The sequence below is a fragment of the Rhinichthys klamathensis genome, unplaced genomic scaffold (genome assembly GCF_029890125.1).
Source record: "Rhinichthys klamathensis goyatoka isolate OS25496 unplaced genomic scaffold, OSU_Roscu_1.1 h1tg000068l_1, whole genome shotgun sequence".
Lineage (NCBI taxonomy): Eukaryota > Metazoa > Chordata > Actinopteri > Cypriniformes > Leuciscidae > Rhinichthys > Rhinichthys klamathensis.
Window position 1 is genome coordinate 5,079,247 of NW_026606611.1, and position 26,783 is coordinate 5,106,029.

The 26,783-nt window shown below is 38.8% G+C and overlaps 1 protein-coding gene across 2 annotated transcripts; it reads right to left on the minus strand.

Moving 5' to 3' along the window:
* Nucleotides 1-1,521: 1,521 nt before the first annotated feature.
* Nucleotides 1,522-22,347, minus strand: LOC130084842 (matrin-3-like). Of its 2 annotated transcripts, none has more exons than XM_056250343.1 (21): nt 22,235-22,347; nt 17,304-18,200; nt 16,780-16,841; nt 14,152-14,190; nt 13,941-14,044; nt 13,397-13,455; nt 13,118-13,234; nt 12,902-13,027; nt 12,654-12,815; nt 12,439-12,563; nt 11,791-12,355; nt 9,115-9,235; nt 8,908-8,927; nt 8,672-8,794; nt 7,770-7,898; nt 7,561-7,683; nt 7,359-7,489; nt 6,958-7,255; nt 2,402-2,540; nt 2,030-2,145; nt 1,522-1,846 (listed from the first exon to the last, which is right to left on the minus strand). In XM_056250343.1, the coding sequence occupies exons 2-21, from the start codon at nt 18,069-18,071 to the stop codon at nt 1,793-1,795; spliced, it is 3,381 nt and encodes a 1,126-aa protein (XP_056106318.1). In that variant the 5' UTR covers nt 18,072-18,200; nt 22,235-22,347; the 3' UTR covers nt 1,522-1,792. The 2 variants fall into 2 exon arrangements, with proteins under 2 accessions (XP_056106318.1, XP_056106319.1); XM_056250344.1 differs by having other exon boundaries at nt 17,304-18,202; nt 22,239-22,305.
* Nucleotides 22,348-26,783: the final 4,436 nt, after the last annotated feature.

Below are 26,783 nucleotides of genomic sequence, written 5' to 3' on the forward strand. Positions count from 1 at the left end.
AGTTTGGGGCCCTGAACATTTTCAGAAATGGAGCCATCACAAAAACGCCTTGTGGCGACCATGGCGGCCATTTTGCTTTCCGCCATTACTGAATTATGTATTTTGTATTATATCTCCTAAACCAAACAGGATAACATGGAAAATGTGATGTCTACCCCATGTTGTGATGGTCAAGGATTACAATGATACCATATACAACATCATAAACTGTTCACTTCCCTGAATTCACCATTAACTATTCACCTAAACAATTTATGATGTTTTATATGGTCTCATTGTAATCCTTGATCATCAAAACATTGGGATATACATATTTTCTGTTTTATCATGTTTGATACAAAATACATAATTTGGTTATGGCGTAAAGTTAAATGGTTACCACGAGGCGTTTTTTTTTTTTTCATTCAGTGCCATTTGAGTCCCCATGACATAATGTGGTATATTTTGGGCAAGAAGGGGCCAATACTAAATGGGTCTCTAAATGTTCATTTTACACTTAACCCCCCTCTACCATAAACCAGAATATATAGCCAGGATTAATTCAAATAATTACTATGATTTTAGTGCAAGTTTTTCAATATTGTTGTATATTCTTATTTATAATATTCCTTTACCAAAATATATTGTTTTATTAATACATTTTTAATGCTTAAAGTCTTTAAAATATGTTGTGTCCCTAAATTGAATGTCTGTTACTCTGATCGAAAGTCCACCTGAAAACACCCCTCTAATCACATGACTCTCAGGAAGTAGAATACTTTTTGGCGGCAAACTATTTACAAGCAGAGTAAATATCACTCCTTAATTCACCCTTTTTTCAATGTTTTAGAATGAATAATTTATGTGGTGAAGCATAACATGTCCACATTTATAATGGAAACTGATAATTGTTTGTTATTTTGAAAATATGGTTAACAAACAGGTTAAAAATCGTCCTCAGTGATCACTGCGCACTAGCTTGTTGTTCATCACCACATCAAATTGTTCGCATGTATCTGTCTGGAAATTGCTCTGTTGTCTGCTGTAGAAAAGTACCAACGCTACAGGGCACATCGTGATGCAGACCCTGAAATAAGGCAGATATACCTCAATAAAGAGAAGAAGAGGTGGATAAACATAATTGTAGAAAATAGCTAAGGACCCCTTTTAGTTTCTGTCCGCCTCTGACTGGCCTAATGTTTGAAGAAGTTCTAAATAGGAGAACAATTGACCATTATCTCTAAATAGTGTTGTTTTAATTTTCCCCAAAGCAGAAGCATACCCATACACATGTAGAATAGTACATGAAAAAAAAAAAAAAAAAACCCACCTGGGGCAGAAGTGATCAGGGATTAGGGGCATTTCAATTTAAACCCAATGCACGGGGTCCATGAATAGCGGACATTCACTCATATGTATGCCGTTTTACTGTAAAATGCTAGGTAACTGATTAATTCAATAAACAAAGGGGCCATGAATATATTCTCCTTTCACAGAATACAAAATAAACAAAGAAGAATGATTAAAAACAGTCAGGCAGAGTATGAGGAATGCTGGAAGTTTAATAAAAGAAAGAAAAAACAAAAACAGTACTAGCAATTAAGGCATAAAATGTGTTCAACTTCACATCTAATTTGCTATGACTGAACAGCTAGGAATTGCTTATGAATGCACCAGCTTTCATTACTACATTAAAAGAAGCAATGCCTCAGTCTAATAATTTTTTTAGAAAAAAATCAAACATACTGAAAAAAAGAAAACGCGATCACAGGGACATAATAGACATATTAACAGATGTTCCAGCGTCAATGGTTCATTTCTTCGTCCCGTTACTCTGTGCTTTGGCTTTCTCCTTTTCCAAATATTTCTGATAAGAAGAAAAGAACATGTATGTTTCAAAAACATATACTGAACAACAACAAAAATGTCAATGTAATAATGCTAATATTTACTAATAAAAAAGTGAATCCTCAAAATGTAAAGCATAAAGATCTCAATCCTGCTCTGACATCATTGATCAAGGACAGATGAAGGACAAAAGAAATGTCACCTTAAGTTTATCGTAGTGTGCTTGGCTACTGCAGTGAATTTTCTTAGCAGTGTCCTCATTAGAGTAAAACAGGAAGCAGATTCTGCAGTAGTACCCCATCTTCACAAACTCCACACCTGAAACAGGACAAATGAGATTCATTAATGAGACTTCTTACAATAACGAAATAACGATAATGAAATATTTCCTTAGTCGGGGTTCATAGCTTTTTATAATACATTTATGGTTTGGTTTAAAGCATTTTATAGCAAGCCAAACTGATTTAGTGTCATATATGTCCAAGAAGCTGAAGAAAATTCATATAAAACACTAAATTAATAGCTTGGTTGTGTCAAACTTCTTATTTCTTAGCAAAAAACAAAGTCATCTTACCCACTGGGACATTAGGATCATATGGCTCTAGAGTAGAATGGCTAGTTTCAAGCTTTAATTCAGATGGTGCTGTTGTAATGGTCTTTTCCTCGGTCTTCACACTCTTCTCTGAAGCAACAGTTTCTTCATCTTCAGCCTCCTGGTCAAAGGATACATCAAGCAAAGCAGTGGTTCGATCAAGTATATCCTGATAGCAGTGAGAAAGCATTTTTTTTTTTTTTTTAAGTACAATTTTTGTCTACTGCTTGGGGAACTTGTCTGGGCTGAACTCTAGATTAACATTCATCACAATTCTGAGCTCATGCGAGTCACTTAAAAGATTGTACATACCTGACGTTTTCAAGACAGTTGCAAAAGGTAGAAGGACAGTGATGTGTCAGAACTCACAAGTATTACAATGACAGCTCTTAGTCCAGGTGATGTGTGCACTTTTTCATAAAAGCATGAAACTTGGTACTCTTGTACAGTTTGGGGCCCTGAACATTTTCAGAAATGGAGCCATCGCAAAAACGCCTCGTGGTAAACATGGCAGCCATTTTACCTTCCACCATAACCAAATTATGTATTTTGTATCATATCTCCTGAATCAAACATAAGATGATGTCTACCCCTATGTTTTGATGGTCAAGGATTACAATGATACCATATAAAACATCAAACTGTTCAGGTGAATAGTTAATGGTGAATTCAGGGACGTGAGAAGGAAATCACAGTATCTGAGAACCTGGGCTAGACTTTATAATATCATGTCTGTTGCATGCATGTTGTGTAGAGTTTAAAAAGCTTGATCCTTTGGTTCATTAACCTTGATAATACAGTGACTGTAAAGAGTAGAATATTCAATATGATCTTAGCAAAATAGCTCAAAAAGAATGTGTCAAACACAAAGATTTACTTAAAAAAAAATCTATTTCAGAAACACGTTTGTTTGATTGTTTTTGAACCTATTCTTCAATGTCTCATCTACATTGACACAGAGCTGTGCACTTTAATGGGGTTTTTTTTGCATTTGCAATGCCCCCGGCAGCCTTTCTTGCAGCCACAACTTAAGAGTTCAAGGATGGACGGCTTGCCTGTGGAAGAGTTGAGCACAACGTTCTCCGATTGCTTGGGTCAATCAAACCCCAGTCTGTTGGAGATGGCATGTTTGGTGCCACCTCAAGTGCTTGTCCCCAACAGTGTCCTCCTTGGTACACTGCTCATTTGAGGTGCTGCACTTTGTTAAGAAAGACTACACGCCCACGCAAATACGCATTCATACGCATGTGTTGCCGTTTTCACAGATTCACGTTTTTGAAGTTTACGCAGAGATGAGAACGGTATCATTTTCAAAACTCATTTTCAAGAGCTTGCACTTTGAAACCCATTTCAGAGTTTTGCGTTCTCGGGCCACCAGGGCCCCGTTGTCGTGTGGATGAACGGCTGGACTGTCACAGCCAGTGAAGGCATGGATCACAGTAAGGGTCTTGAATTTTTCAGGACCCAGAGACTTGGCAATCTTATGGGCAGGTATGTATCTGAAGTTCTTGCCAGACCCAAATACCACCCACAACTCCTCAATGTCCAGCTCTGACACATTTGCAATGGCTAGAACCACAACAGTTGGTCCACAGTGCGCAGGGTGATCTTTTTAAATCCTTTTCTTGCAGCATCCGCCACATGGAGTGGCATCCTTGTACGTGCCTCTTCATGTGTGCAAGGGGCAATCTGATCTGATTCTTGTGGGTGAGGTGATTGGGTCTGCATGTCTAAACAACTTGTTTGGTAGTCGGCATTTCCACATTTCCTGAACAAAGTAAAAGAGTTCCGTTTTGTTTTTATCCACTCTCATGAAGCCTTTCCAGTTGGTTTGTTAACTTGTTTTTTTTCCCATCCACTCTTGTTCTTGTCCCCTTTCCCCTTTTCTGGGACTTTAAGCTGTTAATTTCATAGCAGTCCCATACACTCTGTTGACTCTTTCAAGTTTTTCTTTAATATGAGGTATGAAGATCTTAGCTATGTCTTGTTTCAGCATGTTGATGACTACATCTACAGTAGTATTTAGACATTACTGTCTGGGGCACTTTTTATTGAGGCACTGTCTAGGGCACTGCTCATACTGTTTTCTAGGCAGATCAGCCTTGTTTACCAAGCGTAGTCCACCATGAAGTGAGAGTGATTGGAGGCTAGGCCTGATTTTCGTTTTTGAAGACGTTTTCTAGGTTCCCATCACGGGTCTGACAGGCAATATAGAGTCTGGAAAACAGTGAAGTGTAATTTTTCACTGAGTTTTGTCTTGGTCTGTCCTCTTATCTGAGCCGTTTTAAAAAGAGGGAGCTTATTCCTCTTCAAAGGGGCGGTGATGGGTTTCGTTCCCTGCATCCTCTGCAACAAAGAGTTTGTACTGGTCTTGCCCATCCTCTCTGCAACCCGAACAGCATCCACAACAGCTTGGTCTGCAAATTCTCTTGAGTTTAGCTTCAGAAGGTTGTTGCTGTCCTCTGCGAAGGGGTTTCCCATTCCCATCACATCAACCAGAGACACCCTTACTGCTGAACTCCATGGCATTCTCAAACTCATCACTTATGCTGGGTACACACTACAAAATATTCAGGGTGATTTTGGACCAATTTCTCCCCTTCCCGACATACCAGATTAAGTACAGATTATCTTGATGGTTCTACAGATATTCTTATCAGATTTTCCTGTGGTGTGAGGTGTGTTAAGAGTGACTGAATCTGCTCGTCTGCCATGTTTGTTTACTTTAAAGTCACGTTTGATGCGAGATATTTTACGAGATTTTCCCGTGTTCACAGGTGGGACTCTGTTGTCTGTGAATGGAATCTGTTAGTGTGTGGTGTGCTTACCGACACTCCACACACTAGAGGAACAAGAATTATCCATTTATGATTTTTTTTATCATCATGTTTGTGGTCTCTCACATTTTGAAAATATGAAATTTTAAAAATCTTTTTTTTGGGGCGGCAGTGGCTCAGTGGTTCATGTGGGTTGTCTACAAACCGGAAGGTTGGTGGTTCAATCCTCGGTTCCACCTGACCAAGTGTCGAGGTGTCCATGAGCAAGCCACCTAACCCCAGCTGCTCCCGACGAGCTGGATGGCGCCTTGCATGGCTGCCGTCGCCCGTCGGTGTATGAATGAGTAAGTGAATGGGTGAATGTGAGGCAAATTGTAAAGCGCTTTGGTGGCCATTGGGTCTGTGAAAGCGCTATATAAATGCAGTCCATTTACCATTTTTACCATTTTTAGTGTGGCCCCAGCTTCAATTGATATTCTCAGATACTGCGATTTCATTGTAATCCTTCTTACGTCAGTGAATTCACCATTAACTATTCACCTGAACAGTTTATGATGTTGTATATCATTGTATCATTGACCATCAAAACATAGGGGTAGACATCACATTTTCCATGTTATCATGTTTGGTTCAGGAGATATAATACAAAATACATAATTCAGTTATGGCAGAAAGCAAAATGGCCGCCACGAGGTATTTTTGCGATGGCTCCATTTCTGAAAATGTTCAGGGCCCCAAACTGTATGTGTGTACCAATTTTCATGCTTTTATGAAAAAGTGAACATAATTTTCCCTGTTAAAAGTGAACATAATTTTGTTCATAATATCACCTGGACTCTCTGTATACAAGCAAAACATGAGGGCTTGTATCATAAATAAATTAAAAACTCTGCTCACTCTTTTGTATCCTCTTTGTTTTTTATATTGCCTGCGCATAAATTTGCTGGCTTCAGCAGCAGATCAACCTATTAATAAACGCGTAATTGCTTACTTTAATGTCGTCTGTGTTTACTTCCGTATGACAGCATGCTGCGTGACGTCTTTTTATCGTACTTTTGCGCATACGGGTGATCTGTTCACACTGGAATCTGATATTGGCCACATTTAAACAATGTGAAAAAAAAAAGGATCTGAGCAATAAATAGGAATTGAGCACTAAGGCTCACAGTATGAAAGTTTTAATCTCCAAAAACAACCTCCCATGTTGTTTGACAAGTTGTAATCAGATTTAAGGCAGACTCATAATACAACAAGAGTGACGCAGTTTTAAAACACTCCATCCAGTAGACTCCATAGAATATCAAATTAATTTATACGTTTCTCCACCACATTCCTCTCGGTCTGTGGTGCTTCTGGTTGTAGCGCAAACATTTGTGCCAGAGCACTGGAGCCGTCACTAGAAACAACTTTTCACACCCTTATATCTGGACAACTTTCTTTTCTAATGAAAATAAAGATAAAATGTCTTCTTTTGTGTTCCAAAAAAAAAAAAAAAGTCAAAGGTTTGAAAGAACATAAGGGTGAGTAAGTGATGGTAGACTTTCATATTTAAGTAAATGAGAGAATGGGAATTTTTCTTAGAAAAAATTCTTAGTATCAGCAGTTGAAATCATTTTGGAAAATTCTGATATTCTGATTTCATATTCCGGTTTCAAAATGGCAGTGTTGTTTTGAAACAAACCAATGTTGCTAACAACACTAATGTAAGCATGCTACCCTCATCCAATTCATGATACGAACAAAAATAATGAAGTCACTCACAGGTTCAGTCTCCATATTCTGGAGCTCTGATGTGTCTTCGCTTTGTTTCTCCTCTGACTCTTTCTTCTCCTCAGGAACAATTTCTGCTGAAACATTTTGGCTTTCCTTCTCTTCATGACTCTCCATCTCCTTAGCTTTATCAGCGACAGGCTCGTCCACTTTGATCTTCTTGACAGAAGGTTCTTCCTCTTTTTTGTCCTTACTTTTCCCAGAGGAGTTCCTCTGGGCCTCATCCTCTCCGGAGCGTTCTCTCTTGAGTGTCCGTTTATCCTCGGTCTCTGGGCTTGGAGGTCTTTGTCTGTGAGAAGATAATATTATCAAACAGATTCCATGTAACATTCTTTGGAAATCCATTTTATTATTTCCCATTCCAAAAAAAAAAGGCTGAATGTCCAACTGACCCACGTTTGAGCTGCTTATATTTCCTGCTCACGTAGACAACCAGTCGTTTGCCTTCAAATTTAGGTCGATTTTCTTTGTAGGCCTCTGCCATTTTCTCAGCATCTTCCCCTCTTTCCATCTCAATGAAGCACTGAGCAAACATACAAATATAATTTATTTTGTCCTTGTAAATCCAATAGAAAGTACAATTTTTATAATTACCTCATTGCGCAATGGATTCAGAAAATATCTTCTGATGTTTCCAAATGGTTCTGCGATTTTAAGAAGTGATGCATCTGAGCCTTTGAAGGGTGGAACATTACCAATGTAGATGACTCTGCCACTCTGTAGATGTTGCACAGATATAGGCGTTAGATTTAGCTTTTAGATTCACATTTTATTCATGGTGAGTTAATAAGCCCAAATCTTACCTGGATGGTTGCATAGGTGTGTGAATGAAAAACCTTCACAGGTTTTCCGCACACAGATGGTAAGACATTTCCACTGTAGAAACTAACCATTGCTCTGGCCTCTTGTTCATTGGAGAACTCCAGAAATGCCTAACACAGAGCACAACCACAACACTTTAAGGAAAAATCTCTAAGAATTTCTTATTTACAACAGACAGACATGTTCTCTCCAGCTAAATGGCAATTAAATAAATGCAGCTTGTCAATGGATAATAAACATTTTATACATACATTATTAAATGGTCTAGCATAGGGTTGGGTATTGTTTAAATTTTAACGATTCCGATTTTGCTTATTGATTCAGATTCTAATTGATTCCTAATTTTGATTCAAAAAATTTTTTTTTTACATCATTTACATTTATTCTAAGTCATATTGCAATACATTTCATTGCGTCTGAATACCATGAAAAAAAATTAACAGGCTAAAGAGCACTCACACAAGGAACTTTTGCCTATGGTTTAAAAATACCATAAAAACAACTACCGGTAGCCAAATTAATATAAATTTCAAGCATTATTAAAGACAAGTAAACACTCAGTAATTTAAAAATAAAATAAATAAATATAAAAACAAATAAAAACAACTGAACAAAGACACAATTGAAATAAACTGTTTTAAGGTTTTCAGGTATAGAAACTGTAATCAAATGTAAAATAACTGCACTTCATGAATTAAATAAACAGTATACATTACAAATATAGTTACACATGTTATTCAGTCTTTTGTTGTTTGATTAACGTTATTATAGAGAAGGCAGCAGCAATAGTCTAGCATCAGAAATCTGTGTGGATAGCTACAGTAAAGCTGCAGTGAGTGAAGCTGTCTGAACTACCAAGAACAGAATATCTGAGAGCTGTTACCTCAGGCCTCACGTCTAAGACCAGGTGCCGCACCACTTTACCAAATGGCTTGGCAAGATTAAGGATTTCATCTAGATAACCGTAGCCACGTTTAAATCCAACGACATTCACAACTCTCAATCCCTACAATTCCAAAACACACATTAATATTTAATCCAATCAATAAATTAATGCACAGAGATTAGTTGTAAACTATTTGAAAACATTTTAAAGTGACAAAGTAATAAGTGACTTACTCCACTATCCTTGGAGCTTCCTGAAACATTAAAGATGAAATGAGGCATTAATAAATGGACTGACTTTGGTTAAAAAAAAAGCCAGAGAACACTGACATTGTAGTTTATCAACAATATGATAATCTTTTATTATTATTATTTAACACTGTCAACTCAGTCCAAAGAAGGATCACTGCTAAAGCCATTGACATTGCTCAAGGACATTACCTGATGTGTTTGTAGCGTTGGACTTTGAGTCTTGTCTCTCGCCTTCCTCCTCCTCTCCTAGCTCATCAAGAGTAACAAACTCATCCATATTCTCAGGAAAGTCAGTTTCAGTTTGACTGTCCTAGAAGCAGATACAGATAGTCAGCAGATCTGCATGTCAAAATAGTGAACATGCAATTTATATTAAAGGAGTAGTTAGAAGTAGCTCCAAAGATGACAAAAGAACACCAGAAAAGTGGTCCATACGACTGTACAGCTTCAGAAGACTTGGAATATAGCAGCTTATGGAATATAAAAAAAGTTTTTTGTTAACTAAGTTATTGTAACATACACAGTGAAAAATTGCAAATGGGTCATGTCATTTGACAAAGACAGTATATGGTTTTTATATAATGTTTTTTATAGAAAAAACTATAAAAAATAAATAAAATAAAAACAGTAAAATGACATTCCCAGAGGCCTCCACATTACATTTTAAAGTAAAGGCAGAATTTGGTAGTTCAAGAAGATTGATATATTAATGTAATATTGGTTGGTGCCTGTAAAATATACAGGCACCAATATGCCATCCTGTAAAACCACAGTGGCCAGTTTTTGACCATACATTTAATGTCCTCTGGTCACTGTATGCTTTCGTTGTGTGGAAAAGATTCATGAGCACATTCTGCTTTTGCACTGTTTACATGAGGGTGAGTAAATGATAAATGATAATTTAAAGTTTTCAGTGAACTATGACTATCCGCGGATCGTCTGTATGGGCAGGTGGGTCAGAGCCCCACCAAAATATTCATCCAAACATAGACCTCTATATAATAAATTATGAATGTGTTCAGCATTCTGCAAAAAAATATTATTATTATTATTTTCTTGACTATTTTAAGTCATAAAGTGAGCAGGATATAATACAATGTAGTGCATGGATTCGGCAGGCATGTATTTATGATACTAGGAGGGGCAGCCGGTCTCGGAGCCCTCCCTAGCCCTACAGCGCCCTACAAATTTCCAATGTAAATCTGTGGTGAAAACTGGAACTGCACTCTCATATACCCCTTTTCCACCAACAAGAACCGGGTGCTGGTTCAGAGCCAGAGCTGGTTCGGAGTTGGTTCGACTGACAAGCTTACTAAGAACCGGTTTGCCTTTCCACCGGCTAGAGAGCCACAACAGAGCCAGATCTTACATCACTGCGTACGTCTCATGTTGCCCAGCAACGCTAGTGCGGTAGCGCCAAACACAAACACGCCAGGCTTGTTCGAGATGCATCGGCTTCTCGCAGATCGATCGCCGCATGACATCAAAGCACTACGAAAGCGATCCAAAAGCACAAGGAGTCGTATGATCTCCAAACACTCCCGCAGCTCCGATCGGTCCGCGCCGCTCCGATGCATCTCGAACAAGCCATCAACAATAACGGACGTTGCGTTACTATGGATGCTCATGGGTTTGCAAAAATACATCGGAATCCAACGCGTTTGTGCAGCTCGCCGTAACTTACATAGATGGATATTATAATCAAGCTGCTATTAGCTCGACTAGCTGCTATTTAAAAATGGCGGTCACAAGTTTCTATTCGTCTTGTTGGTCACGGTAACCCTGCCCCCAGCCCCTGACGCAAGCGGTTCTTACTTGGCTCTGTTCTAGACCAGCAATGATTTGGTGCTACTTAAGAACCACTTTTCCTGGTTCGGAGCTGGTGCTTTGCGTGTGGAAAAACAAAGAACCGAATTGAAACTAGGCTCTGGCTCCGAACCAGCACCAGCTCTGCCTTGGTGGAAAAGGGGTATTAGAGAGCCATTGGGGCAGATTTCTGGCTGCCCCGCTTATTTTCACGTGATCTTACGTAAACCTTGCTCTATCTATCTTGCTCTAAGACCAAGACGCTATCAGTCCGCTTCAGCTATGTGTCTGCATCTGGTCAGTAACTAGTTGACAAGTCTGTTTTTATGTGGAGTAGCGTATCAACTTAATGAAAGTATAATCCCTTTAGTTTGAACATGCTCATGTGAATATATTTTATATTCAGTAGTTCTGTTGTGTTTGTTTTATGTTTGTTTTTAGAATCGACATGACTTTGTTTCCCTCACTGGAATTTAACTGCCTCCAGAGGTAGCCGAAAACGCATTCGAGTGGATTGCTTTTGTAGTGTAGACGCTCATGTGGTCGAATATGTTCGAACAGCCACAAAAGACCGCCTACTGACCTAATGCGTAAACATTTCGGTAAGCGCACTAGCTAGACGGGATTTAAACTTTGTCGGCTGGAGACCCAAGTTTGGTTTGAAGACAAAAAACGTACCAAGCACAATGTTCTGCACCATTCCTGGTTTCTAACACACACTCACGGCGTTCAGTGTGGTCTTGCGTCTCGGAGCAGAAACGAAATCTGCTGCTCTCCGTATTTTTTTCTGTATTCTCTGTGTTAATATGTAAACCTTATTTCATCAATTAGATCAAAAGATCTGAAAAATTCCATACATTTACCCACCCATAGTAAAAGTACACTGTTAAAATACACTGTTGTTAGGAATAATTTAGTTCATAGGCCTATTATTTATTTCGGTGATCGGCCAATACTGCTTCCAGTGATTTGTAATCGGTGATCGCCTGATCGGTGCACCCTTAGAAAGGTTTGAGCAGAGGCATTTCAGATGATGTGCTAATGTGCAAAAGATCCTACCTGCTCTTCATTGTCCTCTTCAGCACCCTCATCTTCAGGTTGGTCATCATTCTGTTCCTGAGGGTCTTTAGGAAGCTCATCTGTGTTCTCCTGCTCAGCCTCAGATGTCGTTGGTTCCTCCAGTGGAGTCTCTTCCTGTTTTTCACCAGAGTCTTTTTGGTTTTCTGTGGTCTCTTCGCTGGATTCATTTCTGGCTTGCTGCGCTTCAGGGTCCTCCTCATCCTCTATGTTGGCGTCATCAATATCTGGTGCTTGTTCACTGGTTTGCTCTGGATCACATGATAGGTCGACATCATCTGCAGAGGGATCTTCATCAAAACCCTCTTCGTCTCCATCACGTGCTTCCATAACATCAGCTTCATCTCCTGCCCTGTCTCCCAGGGCCTCTACTTCCTCAGGCTTTGGTTCCTCTTCTTTGTCATTAGAGCTCTCTCTGGCTTTGGAAGTAGAGGACCTTTGATTCTTTGATGAAGGTTTATCACCAGTTCTGCTGGTGACACTGCTGCTACCGCTGCTCTTACGGGCTGGTTCTTCCCTTCCTTGGTCGCCCTTTCCTGGTGGGACCCTGGAACATCATGTATAGCACATTTGGTTTTGTTTTCTTACTAATTATATCATTGGTTTCTCTGGATAGAAAGGACAACTTACGTTAGAGTCTTATACTTTGTGCAGATGTTCAGTCGAATAGATCTTCCATTGATAGTCAAAGGATTGACAGTGTAGTACTTCACCAACATCTCTGCATCCTCAGCATTGCCCATTTGAACAAATGCCTGTTTTAAAAATGGTCAAAACATACATTTTAAAAAAGTATGTCCTGGAAATGAATGTATGTTCTGGAAATTGCTGCATATGTAACTTGCCTCATCATTAAGAAAGAGATGTTTCTCAACAGTGCCAAATCTACGAGATATTGTGAGGAGCTCCATTTTCTTGTCACTGCCTCGTGGTAAATTGGAGAAAAACACCACCTGGCTGACTCCTCTCTTAACAGGCCTAGTGTCTCTGCCTGGCCTTCCACTTTTCTGTATTGATAAAGCAAATAAGCCTAATTGAGCCATTTTAACTTATTTATACTTAACTTATTTTTTAAAGATTTTTTTCATCTTACCTCAATTGCCATTAGTTCCTTTGACAAATAAATGTGTATCTCTTTCCCATGCAAAATGGCTGGTTTTCGCTGATAATAATTAGCCATGGCCAAAGCCTCCTCGTGAGTCTGCAGCTCTAGGAAAGCCTTTGAGAGAGAGAGAAAGAACGATTTACTTAATTACATTGTCATGACTTTTGATCTTGAATGACTGTTCATACATGCACAGACACTAACCTTGTTTTTCAGTATTAGATGCTCACAGATGGTGCCAAAGGGTTTTGCCAAGTCAAACAGGCTGTTTGTTGACATCGGTTTTCTTTCGTATTTTGCCACGACCACCCTACTTCTTATCTAAAATAAAAATATTTATGAGTGCAAGCACCAAGATATCATCCACTCAAACAAAAGATCCCATACTGAAAAGGACATCCTAAACATATAAAATATACTAATATTTTAATTGCAGAACTGCAATTTGAACAAAAACAGATAATGCATTCAGTGCATTATTACCTTGGGTGCCGCTGCATATGATGTCATTTTACTTGTCATTCCCACACTGGAATCAGAACCTAAAAAAGTTGTTTAAAAATTGTGTGACTGATTTGAATTAAGCAGCTAAACAATAAGACACAGGAAACTAACAGTGTTAATGTTGCAAAGTTCTTCAATTATGAAATGAATACAATTTCAGCTAAAAAACAGCTCTAAAAAGACTATAGTGTCATCATTATTCAGCTCAATTTAGTTCAATAACACTGTCAATGTTGCAGACTTCACAAGAAAAGTGTTCATCATCTTCAAGTTACTTTTACAAGTTAACACAGTGCACCTTTAAAGATGACAGAAACACTTCTTAGAATACTGAATTAACTGGAATCTTTATTCATCATTTATGACTATTATTTATTGCTTTAGGGGTAAAACTTATTTTACAGGGAAAAATGTTACTTAGTGCACCTTTAATCAAAGTCACTAGTAAAACCCTACATTCAAACAAAAGATCCACTTGTAGAAAGACAGCAGACCAGACTACATCCTCTCACGGATTTATTACCCCAGCTGGAGCTCATCCCTGTTCTCTGTAGACCACCACCAACTGGAGCTGGTCCCAGCAATCCATCCGAACGACTCTTTGAGTCCATGGAAAGGGATGTCGACCTGAGAGGAATTCATTTTTAATATGCTTTTCTATACAGATGCTTGTAATAAGCAGGATGTATCATACTTATGAAAGCCCTATTTAAAAAAAAAAACTAGTAACATACATGCGACTAGAGGGCATTTGAGGATCCCAGTCCGGGTACCTATAAAACAACAGGAATGAGTTTTCAGTTGTTTTTGAATGACTGAGCTCTAAATGACACGAATGAAAAACAGCACAAAATAGCAACCATGTCTAGAAGTCCAACATAGTACATTTGTAATGCACTAGGATTACAGGCTGTCAAATACTATAATCAAATAATTATTATTTTCTTACGAGGTGAGGTTAGCATTTAATCAAATTGGTCATGTTCTTTATTTTTGCTTTTCAACTGAAGCTTCATGTTAGCAATAAAGGTAAAATTCTATAGAGGTGAATGGGAGACGACAGCAATCTAAACTGTTGTATTCCCATTTGCTCCAATAGAAAAAGAAAAATTGCATGATAGCGTTTCCACAACTTTCCACAAAGGGTTAAAATACTGAGATATTGATTACGTTGATCAGAAGAGAGCAAGATGTCAAGATTTCTGTCAATCCTTCAGCCATTGTATTAGAAACAACATTGTAGCTGCGTTAATTCATTTTCTACCATTTACTGCCAAGATAATTCAACAAAGTATAGCATTATAAATGACTGTGTATAAAAAAACAAAAAAACAACAACATTATATATATATATATATATATATATATATACATATATATATATATATATGAAAAACTTGACAAGATTTGCAATATTGATAATTGTTGAAACGCGTCATTGCAGTCTAAAATATATATGAAAAACCTTACTAGATTTGCAATATTGATAATTGTTGAAACGCGTCATCGCAGTCTGTGAAAAGGGTCCATTAAACCACTATGAATTATTTTGAGGGCTCCACTTTGATTGTTTCATGGTGATAATCTGGATTTCTTCATATTTTTTTACTAAAAGGTTTTATTCACCCAAAAATAAATTCTGTCATCATTTTGTTGGTGGAATGCTGTCACTCCAATAAAAGTGAATATGTAGAAGAACAAATGGGGTTTTATATAAGCTCCATAATATCTGTGTGTGAGGAATTTAAGAAGGCTTCAAATATAGCACACAAGTAATACAGGCCAATTTATGACAGGGGCGTAGGAGCAATTTTGAACCTGGGGGGGACAGTAAATGCTAGGGTGGGGGATGCTTTGCATATAAATTTTGTAAAAAAAAAACAATTTATGGGCTTATTTATTGACTTATGGGAACAGACTGTATTACTTAGTTAGGTTCTAAGCAGTGATTAAATTGGGATTTATTATGTGGGCTCTCCCTAGGGGGGTCCGGGGGTATGCTCCCCCGGGAATTTTTTTTGAAAAATAAACCATTAAATGGCACTTTCTGGAGAGTTTTGTGCAAAGAAATTGAGAAAATGAGTCTTACATGATATGTGAAAAACTGCAAGGTTAAGAGCATATACTTTGCATTGTTGTAGTATCAACAGGTATTAGGACATTTAGCATTTACATTACTGTTAATCAGTCATGTACTGATTAACTAAAAATTAATAACTCAAATAAATGGTTGATTTAATTTCCATTAACCACCTAGCTTACCCCCCAAGGATTGAAAAATAAAATCAATCTATCCTTGTGGAAAGGTTCCTTGGTAGCTAAAAGTAGGTCTAGCAAGTCTTATATTTCTGTAATTTACACAGATCAAAAACAAATATGCTGCCTGAATAGATTGCTAGTTTATTTTGAGTAGCCAGCTAGCAGTTCTCTTGGCAGTTTGCTAATAATCCGGTGTCTGAAGTAAAATGCTCAAAACATCTCCTGAGAAAAATCACATGGCCAACCTAGTCTTGGTTATTTCATTTAGATTTAGTCTTATTTTCCTTACCTTGTCATTCAAGGCCAGGCCACTTTATGTACATTTCTGGAACTTTTGCACGCTTCCACATCCCGCGCAACTAGGATCTCCTAGGAACACTCATTATATATCGCTGCGTACATTTATCCGTTTCACCTAGATGCGCATGCGCGAGCGGTGCGCGATCATGGTCGACTGACAACGAGATTAGCAGCTGAAGAATTCGGCCGTTTTTTAAAATTGAATTATGTATTTAAAAGTTGCCGAATGTATTCATTTGGAGACTCCGAAATCGGCAGAGATAGGCAGGCAATGCAAAACAAAATCTTACATTGGGAAATAGTGGGGGGGACAAAACTTCGATTTTGAAATGTGGGGGGGACATGTCCCCCCCACGTATAATGGCTCCTACGCCCCTGATTTATGATGCTGCTTTTGCAAGCTAGACAGCAGTGGAAAATGCTTCTGGTTATCACCATGAACTGAGCAGTCTCCACTGGATAATGTCTGATCCATAGTGGAACTGCACCTACTGAAGGCCAAGTTTAGGCTTGTTTCTAAATTACTATCAAGAGGGTTTTCCATTGAAGCTTATTTCAGCAACTAAATAAAAAATAAAGCTAATTGCTAATTAGCAAATAATAATTGCATGATATAAACTCGTAATTGTAAGTTACAAGGTCAGAATTGCGTGATATACAATTGCGAGTTTATATCTCTGTTGCGAGAAAGTAAATAAAAAATAGCATTTACCTTTTAATTTTTTTTATTCCGTGGTGGAAACAAGCTTCCATAGTTTAACATCTGAACAATCAGTTCACCAGTTTTCACAAAGTCTACTTACATTTGCAGAAGGAGTTTGCGGTTTTCGGAGTGACGAATCCCAGTCGTGTGTTGAGTCCATTCCTTAAACACAAGGAAGGGTGAAAAAAATATCCTTAATAAATATACATGACCTTTATGTAACAGTAATTAGCTGTGAAATCTAAAGCAATTCAAAGCCTTGACATACTGAATAGAAGAGCTAACTTGACAAGCTACCCTTCCTGGCTATGAATGCAATCTACAAATGAGTACTGTAATTGATCTAAAAAAAGGACAAAAAAGAAGAAGTTCTAGATACTAACTGTCCTAACTGGAACCAAGCATAAAGAACAAGTCAGAAATACAGCTAACAACAGTGTATACTATAAGCGTCCAATGAGATTTAGGGCCATTTTCTCTTACACAAAATTGATACTGAGCAAAACTAAGAGGTGCTGATTTAAATGCAACAAATGATGTTTAAAGATGGTCTTCTGAACAAGTAGGACTCAAGAAAAGGAAGTGAAGTGTGTGTGCAGGAGCCAAATAGCTTGAATTACTCACCATGACAGAGTGCACATCAAAATCACAAAGGGAGCACACATGGGGAAACATGAGGGGCATGACTCCCAAGAAATCCTGCACTTTTCTCTGAGACGGGGAGCCCATTCTTCTCTGCATGAACATGTCGTCAGATGTTGATGATGTTGACATGCCAAGGTTGCGGTAGGAGTCACGGGAAAGCTCAGAATATTGGCGGTCTCTGCCGCTACCACTCCTGTAATCTAACATGTCGTACCCTCGACCAGATGTTTCTTGCATGGAAGTATAACCGAAGTCACCTTGTGAGCGGCTTTGAGCCTGCCCACTGGGACGGTCCAACCTTCCACCCTGCATGTCGCCCCAATCGTCTCGGCCGCCTCTGTATGAAGTTTCTGAAGAAAGACTTGGCAGATCGCTAGCAATGTGGCGGCCAGCTTCCATCTTGCGGTTCTTAAGTTGCATGATAAGATGGGGCAAGGTCTCCACACTGATGTTCTCCTCTGGAACCTGTGCTAGTGCGTCCAGATCAGTCGGTGACAGACCTAGGCTGGCGAACAGTTTCATGGTATTGCTAATGTGGCTACCTGCTCGGCGGTGCAGCTGAGAGTCGTGGTCTTTTCCCTCCCCTCCACCCAGACCAGACATGCCACTATGTGACTGGGAAGACGAGCCGTAGGGGTCCGAGTGCGACTCACCCATACTAAAGTTCAAAGTCTCAGCGGCAGCCAAAAGCCCACGGCCAACAGCAAAGCCTTTCTGAGCATCAGAACCGGTCAATTTCTGGGACATGTCTTTGAAATGGTGGTGCTTTGGGCGAGTGGAAGAAGAGAAGAACAAAGTGAATCAAAAAGTCCCCAGAAAAACAATCCGTCAATTTAAGCCTGGATCGAGAAAAGAAGCTCCTCCAGAATGAAACAGCTCTGCAGAAACACAATGGAGCAATGATTTCTAGCATGCTCACAAAATGGTTAGCAGTGGCATAGGAAAGCAAGACAGTGAGCTCCACAAATCCATACAATGCAAGTAACAGAAGTAAAACGTTTTTACAATGACAGAGGTACAAATGGTACGCTGACCAAATAGACCATAAAATGAAGATTTACAAGTACCATGAAGAGCAATAAGTATAATTTACTAAGAAAGTTCAATAGAGCTTTGAAGGGGGGAAAAAACGTCAATCAAATTTAGATCCTTAAAATGTGTATGGGAAAGACAGGGAAAGGATTGCAGTTTCTTGGTCAGGAGAGAACCAAAGAGAGGTAATGTGCATGTCTTTATGTTGTACTGTATGACCAAAAAAACAAAAAAACAAAAAACAGAAATCAATGAGCAAAAAATTTAGTGAAATAAAGCTAATCAACGTTAATGCTTAACTGCATAAATAATTTGGCATCAAGGCGTCTTGACAACAGACAAACCAATAGTCGGGCTCAAGTAAAACATAAGGGTGCAAAGAGAGCACATGGTTATCTGAACAAGATTAGCATCTTCATCCAAAGAAAAGTGAAATTTTATACATTAACTGTGACTTGAAACTGTGGTGGTCATAATGGAAAAGACTATATCAAAATGGTCAAAAATAGAAAGAATATAGACAATCGTGTCACACTTGACAAGCTACTAATTTGTACTATTTTATTCAGATGGAAACAAATGATGCAAAAGTTTGCCATCGCTGTTTTTGGATAATATTGTTTTCGGAAAGCTGAAATAACGTTCTAAGAAAAGTGTATAAAATGGGCTGCCATGCAGACCGTGCCAGTACCATAAAGTAAAAAAAAAAAACACATTTAAAAGGTTATCAAATAATGAAAATGTTATAAAAGTTTAAAAAAATAAAACCGAATTACTTAACATAGAAAAGTTTTGAAGGACATTATGAACAAGTTTCACATGGACAGGAACCATCAAAATAGTAGGCACTATATTGGTGAAAAAATATAAAAACAAAATTACTAAGCAACAGAATTTAACATACCTTTAAACCGAACTCACTACTAGTGCAAAACGCAACCTTTAATAGAAATAATTATATGTTTTACTCCTAGTTATAAAAAGCAATACAGTTCCATATCACTGCATAGCACCCACTGGAGATTGTTGCTTTTTTGCATACTGTTTTTATCTTCGAATTGAAGAACATCACATAAACACAGTTAAAAAAGACTTTAAAAAATCCCAAAAGGAAAAATGCTTCTGGAACCAAGGCCGCTGAAAAATTCCACATTCCAAAAATGAAAAGTGGAAAGAGTCCATTGTACAAGTGGGTCTAGTCGTCATGCCTACGGACTGTTGGATAAACTTCTGATGTACAAGGGGCACAAAAAAAGGGAAACAATTCGGGGGTTTAGTCGTCATCCGATTGGTTGAATTCTACAGGATTTCCAGGAGACTTGCAATGCGTTCTTTAATGGTCTGCCTGGAAACAAAGCCATTGTGACGCCAAGCCCCCTCAAGGAAGAAGAAAGCCTTCATGTTTACAACTGTGACAATGAGCGCTTATCAGGATCAACTAAAGGCTGGATTTTCAAAAGTATGTGAAGTGCATGGCATATACTCTTTAAAAGACATCCAAGAGTTTGAGGCACTTAGTTGAAAAGAAGAGATATTTTAACACTTGCCGATGGGATATGGGAAGAGTATTATTTTCCAAGCCTGATTTGAAATTGTCAGAACAAAGTCTACAGATGTTTCCAACCAACTTAGGTGTTTTTCAAACAGGTCTCTTGATGAGCCATTTGGGCAGTAAATTTGAACAAAGTTCTTGAAAGTATGATTTATTGGTCGCATGCTGGTCTGTTATTGTATGAACATCAACTTTCCATGTTCACACCCCTAAACATGACGCAAAACAAAACAAACTGCAATTGGTTGCTGCTTGTCAGTCAGGCCTCTTGGCTGGTCTTTGGCCAATAAAAGTTGCAAAGTCCCTTTCAAGGAAAGTCTGTTTATTTGGCAGCCATATTTGCAAAGCCTCTGAAATTGCAGTTTCTCCCATTCATAAATAATATGAGTGAATAGTCTTTCTAAATCTATAGTCTTTGATGGAGTCCAGACCTTCTGTCGTCAGTCTGAACGTTTGGCTGTGTGAGACTAACATTTCAAAATCCTTAAGTTTAAAATATTCTGTGCAGTAATGAAATACAAATTGATGTCAAGACCAGAAAGGATGGTGGAAGAGTATAAACACTATGATGCAAGGCATTAATGTAACTACAGCAGATACAACTTTAAAATGTTTTATGGCGTAACTTGCAGAATGACAACTCTGTATCGAGAAGACTGATTACGTTAGTTTGAAATTATATGCATTAGTAAAGAAAAGATATCGGAACAGTGCAAGTCAGAGCTAACAACATGAATCCATGATATTATGAATCTGTATTATGCAGAAATATGAATTTAAAGGGGTCATATAATGGTACATGCACTTTTACAAGTTGATTGTACTGAAATGTGAGTTGGCAGTGCCTGTACACAACCATCATATAATGATAAAAATCCATCCAGTGTTTTTGTTTTAATCTCCTTATATGTTTTCCCCTGCCTCAAATTGAGCCGTTCGATTTTTTGACGTCACACGCTCGGAAGCCCCTCCCACGATTGTTGATTGACAGCATCGTTTCAACACAGACCCGCCCTCGCTCGTGAGCGAGCTGTCAATCATAGTCTGCGCAGACTGCGCGGTCATTGTTGATATGCTGGAGCACTGTCTATGAGCAGAATGGCGTCTAAGCGATTGTGGTGTTCTGTTCTTGGGTGCAATAACGAACACAGCAGTCATTTTAATGTTCCTAAATCCGAACCGCTGAAGACGCAGTGGCTGAGTTTGTTTTCGAAGGGAATATTCCCCACGAGCAACGTCAATGCTTTCATATTTGCGCGATTCATTTCTCACCAGACTGCTTTATAAACGAGGGTCAGTATGAGCTGGTTTTGCTAAGAAGCTGCTCATGAAAAAAGGATCGGTACCAGCTATTCGTGTTCCTGCTGAACCTCTAGAACAACTGAAGTGAGTGTAACGTTTTATTAAACTATATTAATATTTATATTAATCTTTGCAAATCGCTAGCTGCACGCTTCACATTGAATGCGTCTAAGGTTTACACTCAGGGTACATTACAGCATGTTTTCTATGTATGATGTTCTCAATATAATTCATAATCCCACGTTTATACTGAACAACGCGTTATGATTATTGTGTTACAAACGTGTACACACAGAACAGAGAGGCGGGGTGAGCAAAGCTCATTATCATTTAAAGTCACATGCACTGAAACGGCGTGCTGAAAACAGAGCTGTTTTTGACCAGGTAAAATAAGTGTTTTCTTACAATACTAATGAGAATTTTTAATTAAAGTATATTACAAACTTTTAATTTAGACCCTAAAGAATCATACTAGCTTGTACAAAAATGGCATTACATGACCCCTTTAACAGCATAAAATGTTTTTGTAGAGATTGCAATACTATCTAGTTTCAGTGCAGACGAAGAAAATTCAGGAAATATATTAATAACATAAGTCTTCCAAATGCTTAAGAAACATCCCACATCACATAAACACGACGTTTTTTTTTTTTTTTTTACAGCTTTAAATAAGGTTAGTGTCCGCTGAGCGTGAATCCGAGGGTAACTGATACGATAACATCTCACTTACGAACAATCAGATTAACGTTACATTAATTGCAAGTGTAAAACTTTATTTAGGCGAATATGTCTGACACATGGACGATTAAATCCAAGAAAATAGCCGCTTTAAACGCAACACATTGACGAAGTGTGATGAAAAGAACTAAGAAAATACCACGGGACTAAAAATGTGCACAAGGCCTAAACAGCAACCGTTCAGTTATCTAAAATATAAATTCTGTAGATCGGGTGTATTAGTCAGTAAGTTACTTAAAACAAGTGATAACATTATATCCTTTATTCGAATGCAACGAGTAGCTACTTACATTTTTTCTTCTTCTTCTCAACCTTCGGGATGAAGTCCTTTACGTCGCACGAGTAAAATGAGACCAAGCGCTCTGGCAACCGCGCACAACGTAAAACAGGAAACGATTACGAAACAAAATTTCACTTCCGAGGTGAATTTCAAAATAAAAGCACTAATAATAAAATAGGTGTTTGTCAATGCTCTTAGGTGATGCAAACAGCCTTGACTTGCCCCTGAAGAAAACAAGCTCTTATATGGTTCACACTTGCAAATAATAGGCTACATTCTACAAAGCTGGCAAAAATAAATCCCAAAATGAAAACCCATGTTGGTGGGTCAAAGTTATAAATAAATGTTTTAAGATATAGCCTACTGCCAAAATCCCATACTGTGGGGAGGGGATTTGTTTTTTTCAAAGCCACAGCTTTGACTACATTTTTGCTTTATTTATTTATTTATTTACGTTATTTATTGGGGTATAATTTATAGGCCTATTGCTGTAAAATGATATGATACTAAAATCACCCTAATTGTTTTGCTGTTGAGGAATAAAGCTCTGACCTGTGATGACGACACTCAGTGGTGGCTTGTGAACAATATTCTATGTGGGGCTGTTTGTACGGGGGTCTGGGGTTTCTCCAGAAAATTTTGAATTTTGTAGATGTGATTTCCTGCATTCCGGTGCATTTTAGGCCATGTCCCTTGCCTACCAATAAAAGAACTCAAACCAGTATGACCACAAAATCCTCATTTATTAATTTCCAAGGCATCCAGGATAATTTTGTAACATTTTCCCAGCTCTTCTTCATTCATCCTTGCACTGGTGATATAGCCCCTGATTTCGCCTCATAAAGCCCCAGAACCAGTAGAGGACCAGTGAGGGATACACCAGCAGCCGTCTGCAACAGATTAAAGTTGGAACATGAGCATTTTATGCAATTTTCTCCTTTTCACCTTCACAACTAGTTCAAAAGATCCACTTCATACATATTAATCATGGTAATTGATTTGTTTTAGATATACCAAGTGATGAAAGCTTCCACCAAACATGAGGGAGAGGAGGACTAGTCTCTTATCAGGCTTCACAGCAGAAGTAGTTCAGATTTCAAAGTTGACAGTGACAAAGAGCACCACCCAGTCCCATGTGGATCAGAATTTGCTGTTCCTCTTGGACCAAGGTCTAAAGGACGGTACATTGACAAATGATGTATAGATGTATCAACTCTGAATAAATAACGTCAGGGTTGACAGGTCACAGAAAGAAAGAAAAAAAATCAACCCAAAGCTGGCTCAAAACCCACCCAAAAGGAATGACAACTAGCCCAATTTACTCTGATGTTAAATTTCAGCACTTTGCATGATAAATTATTTAAACCTATATGAATATGAATAACATTGTCACAAAGTTATGCTGACAGGCCATCCATAAAATGCTGTCTAGTTTTTGTTTAAAAACGTGTTGTCATTTCACTTCCCAAACACCCCCATGTCCGTCTAAACCCGTAAGACTTTCGTTCATCTTCAGAACACAAATTTATTATTATTATTTTTACATTTGACAGATTTCTGTCCATCCATTAGTTTTCTATTTGAACACAAAATAAGATATTTTGAAGAATAACCAGTATTTTTTTTCCTATCTATGGAAGTCAATGGCTACCGTCAACTGTCTGGTTACCAACATTCTTCAAAATATCTTATTTTGGGTTCAACAGGTTTGGAACAACATAAGGGTGAGTAAATAATGACAGTATTTATAATTTATAATAATTTCATTATTGGATGAAGTGAACTAACCCTTTAACGGTATACGGAACTACCACTTTGGAGTTTCAATAAGTTTATAAAGAGATCAGAAAACCAATCCAAATGAATTGAGCGGTTTAATACACATTTTCTGAAAATATACATTTGCTTTATATGATGAACAGATTTAATTTTGGCTTTTTAATTCACATGAAAACATTCATCATTAACCATTCATTAACCATAACATTCATTAACCATAACACATCAGTTATGGTTAACAAAAGCTCAAGCATGTTCACTTGACGTGCAAGAACCAGTGAGGTTCATTCTCATGTGTTATGCAGCACATTTAAGCTTTGCAAGAACCAATGAGGTTTGTTTTCACACGTCAAGCAAGTATGGTTAAATCTGTTCATCATATAAGGCAATCGTGTCTCTTCAGAAAATTCGAACTAAACCGCACAATTAATAGGATTAGTTTGACGATCTCTTTATGAACTTTTTGAAGCATCAAAGTGGTAGTTGCATGGACTGTCAATGGAGGGACAGAAACCTCTCAGATTTGATTCAAATATCATTTGTGTTCCGAAGATGAACGAAAGTCTTGCGGCTTTGGAACGACATGAGGGTGAGTAAATGATGACAGAATTGTATTTTTTGGGTGAATTTACCCTTTAAAATGGCAGTGTACCAAAGAGAGTCTCAAAAACATGGTTTGAAACCGCCTGTACCCTGTGTCACAAATAAGTAACAAATCCTGTCAACATGCGGCTTTTCCTATAATCCCTATATTGCTCTGAGGGCATTTTAAAAGTGCAGTATGGAATATTGACAGCTAGTGGTTGAAATTCAAAATATTGGAGAGGGTTGTTTCTCCTGCCACTCCATCTTAGACTCTACACTCACGCTGGCCAGATTGAGGACACGCAACAGGAGCGTGACAAGCCTTACACTAAGTTGATGAGTTAATTTCTCTGCGTTTTAATATGCCTCTGGACATAGAGCTTTTTAAGTAGGGTAGGATCTGCAAAAAGGTCACAATTGCTGTCCCTTCCAATGACGATCACTGCTTTTCCTTCTTACCACATAAAGTGAGACTATTGGATAACACTGCAACAGTGTGCTTACTCTGAACAGAAAGGGACACTAAGGAGACCACATCATGCCTGTAGGGAGGTAACATTTGGAGTTACACATATGGATTGACCATTAGAGCTACATATGGAAGGTATCGGTGGTAGATCCAGCCAAGCCAGGGTGGAGTCAATACCGGGCATAGCGGCTCTGCCAAGGGAAAGACATGGGCTCGCCGACAGGGAATACAAATGTGGGATCACCCGTAGGAGAATTACAACACATAGGCACCTAGTCTAGCACAGGGGCTGACCTACTGGGCATACACACGAGTGCTAGACCTAGCGCCAGACGCCTCCCCCACATTCCGTCCTTAGAGGGGAATGCCGCTGCAAACAAGACACCAAACGAGTCCCCTCACTTAACTAGCTACTTGTAGCCAGTACACGGGAGGACACAGGCTCTACATGGAGATTGTAAAACCTTGCAAACGTGTTAGGTGTCACCCAGCCCGCAGCTCAAATAATGTCTGCCAGCGAGGAGGCAACACTCCGAGTGGAGTGAGCTCTCACCCCAAGGAGGCACAGCTGGTCTTGAGCCTGATATACCAAGACTATGGCATCCACTGTCCAGTGGGCCAACCTCTGCTTGAAGACAGCCTTTCCCTTCTGCTGGCCTCCATAGCAGACAAATACCTGGTCAGAGGTTCTGAAGCTCTGTGTGCGACCCACGTACATGTGCAAAACGGGACAAAGCAGAGCAAGGGCTGGGTCTGCCTCCTCCAGGAGCAGCGTTTGCAAGTTCACCCCCTGGTCTCTAAAAGGGAGTGGTGGGTCGAGGTCTCAGGATTATCGAGAGCTAGCCGGCCCGAATTCTAGGAACGATTTGTCGACCGAAAAAGCCTGCAGGTCCCCCCACCCTCTTGACAGAAGCAAGCGCAGTCAGGAGCGCTGTCTTGAGTGACAGGATCTTAAGCTCTGCTGACTGTAGAGGCTCAAAGGGATCTCTCTGCAGGGATGACAAGACCAAGAAGAGGTCACAAGAGGGTACAAGGTGAACCTAATGATCAGGTCGTTCTCATAGAGGGTGCTCTCGCTGAAGTGATTGTGTCTACCACTCCCGGGGGTAGATCACTTAAGTCCTCCATGTGCCATAAGGTGCCTCGTCTCTGAGAAAGCAGGTCTTTCCTCAGAGGAATCCGCCAGGGAGAGGATGTCGTGAGGAACATCAGTTCTGAGAACCAGGTCCGGTTGGGCCTAGGGCTGCACAATTAATCACAATTTTGATTTGGCTGTAAAGGCTGCGATTATTTTTTATGCGCAGCTTGTCATTGATGTACGGCTCTGTAAACGTTGCTCTATCTGAAAGCACTGGGAGTTTGAGTCACTTATAACATGCATTTGAAAAAGCAACACGCGTCAAACATCTTTCCAAACATGAGAAGCATTTATGAACCTCTTGTCCAACAAAAGACAACATTTAATAATATGCTTTTACTCCAAACTTACTTCATAATAACAGTTGAGCATCCTTCTGTGAGATGATGTGGCTTCTTACAAAGAATAAGGCAGTCATGTGTTTATTAGTCATGTTTAATCAAAGCATTTTTCAATCTTCTGTTTGTAGGAAAGATGTAAAATGTTTCTCCCAGCCTTAGGGGGGAGCTGTGTTCTGTGAGTGTTTCACTGTGTGAGTGAGCCTTTCTTCACTGGGTGGAGCTGTTTTTTTAATTCAGTTCTAT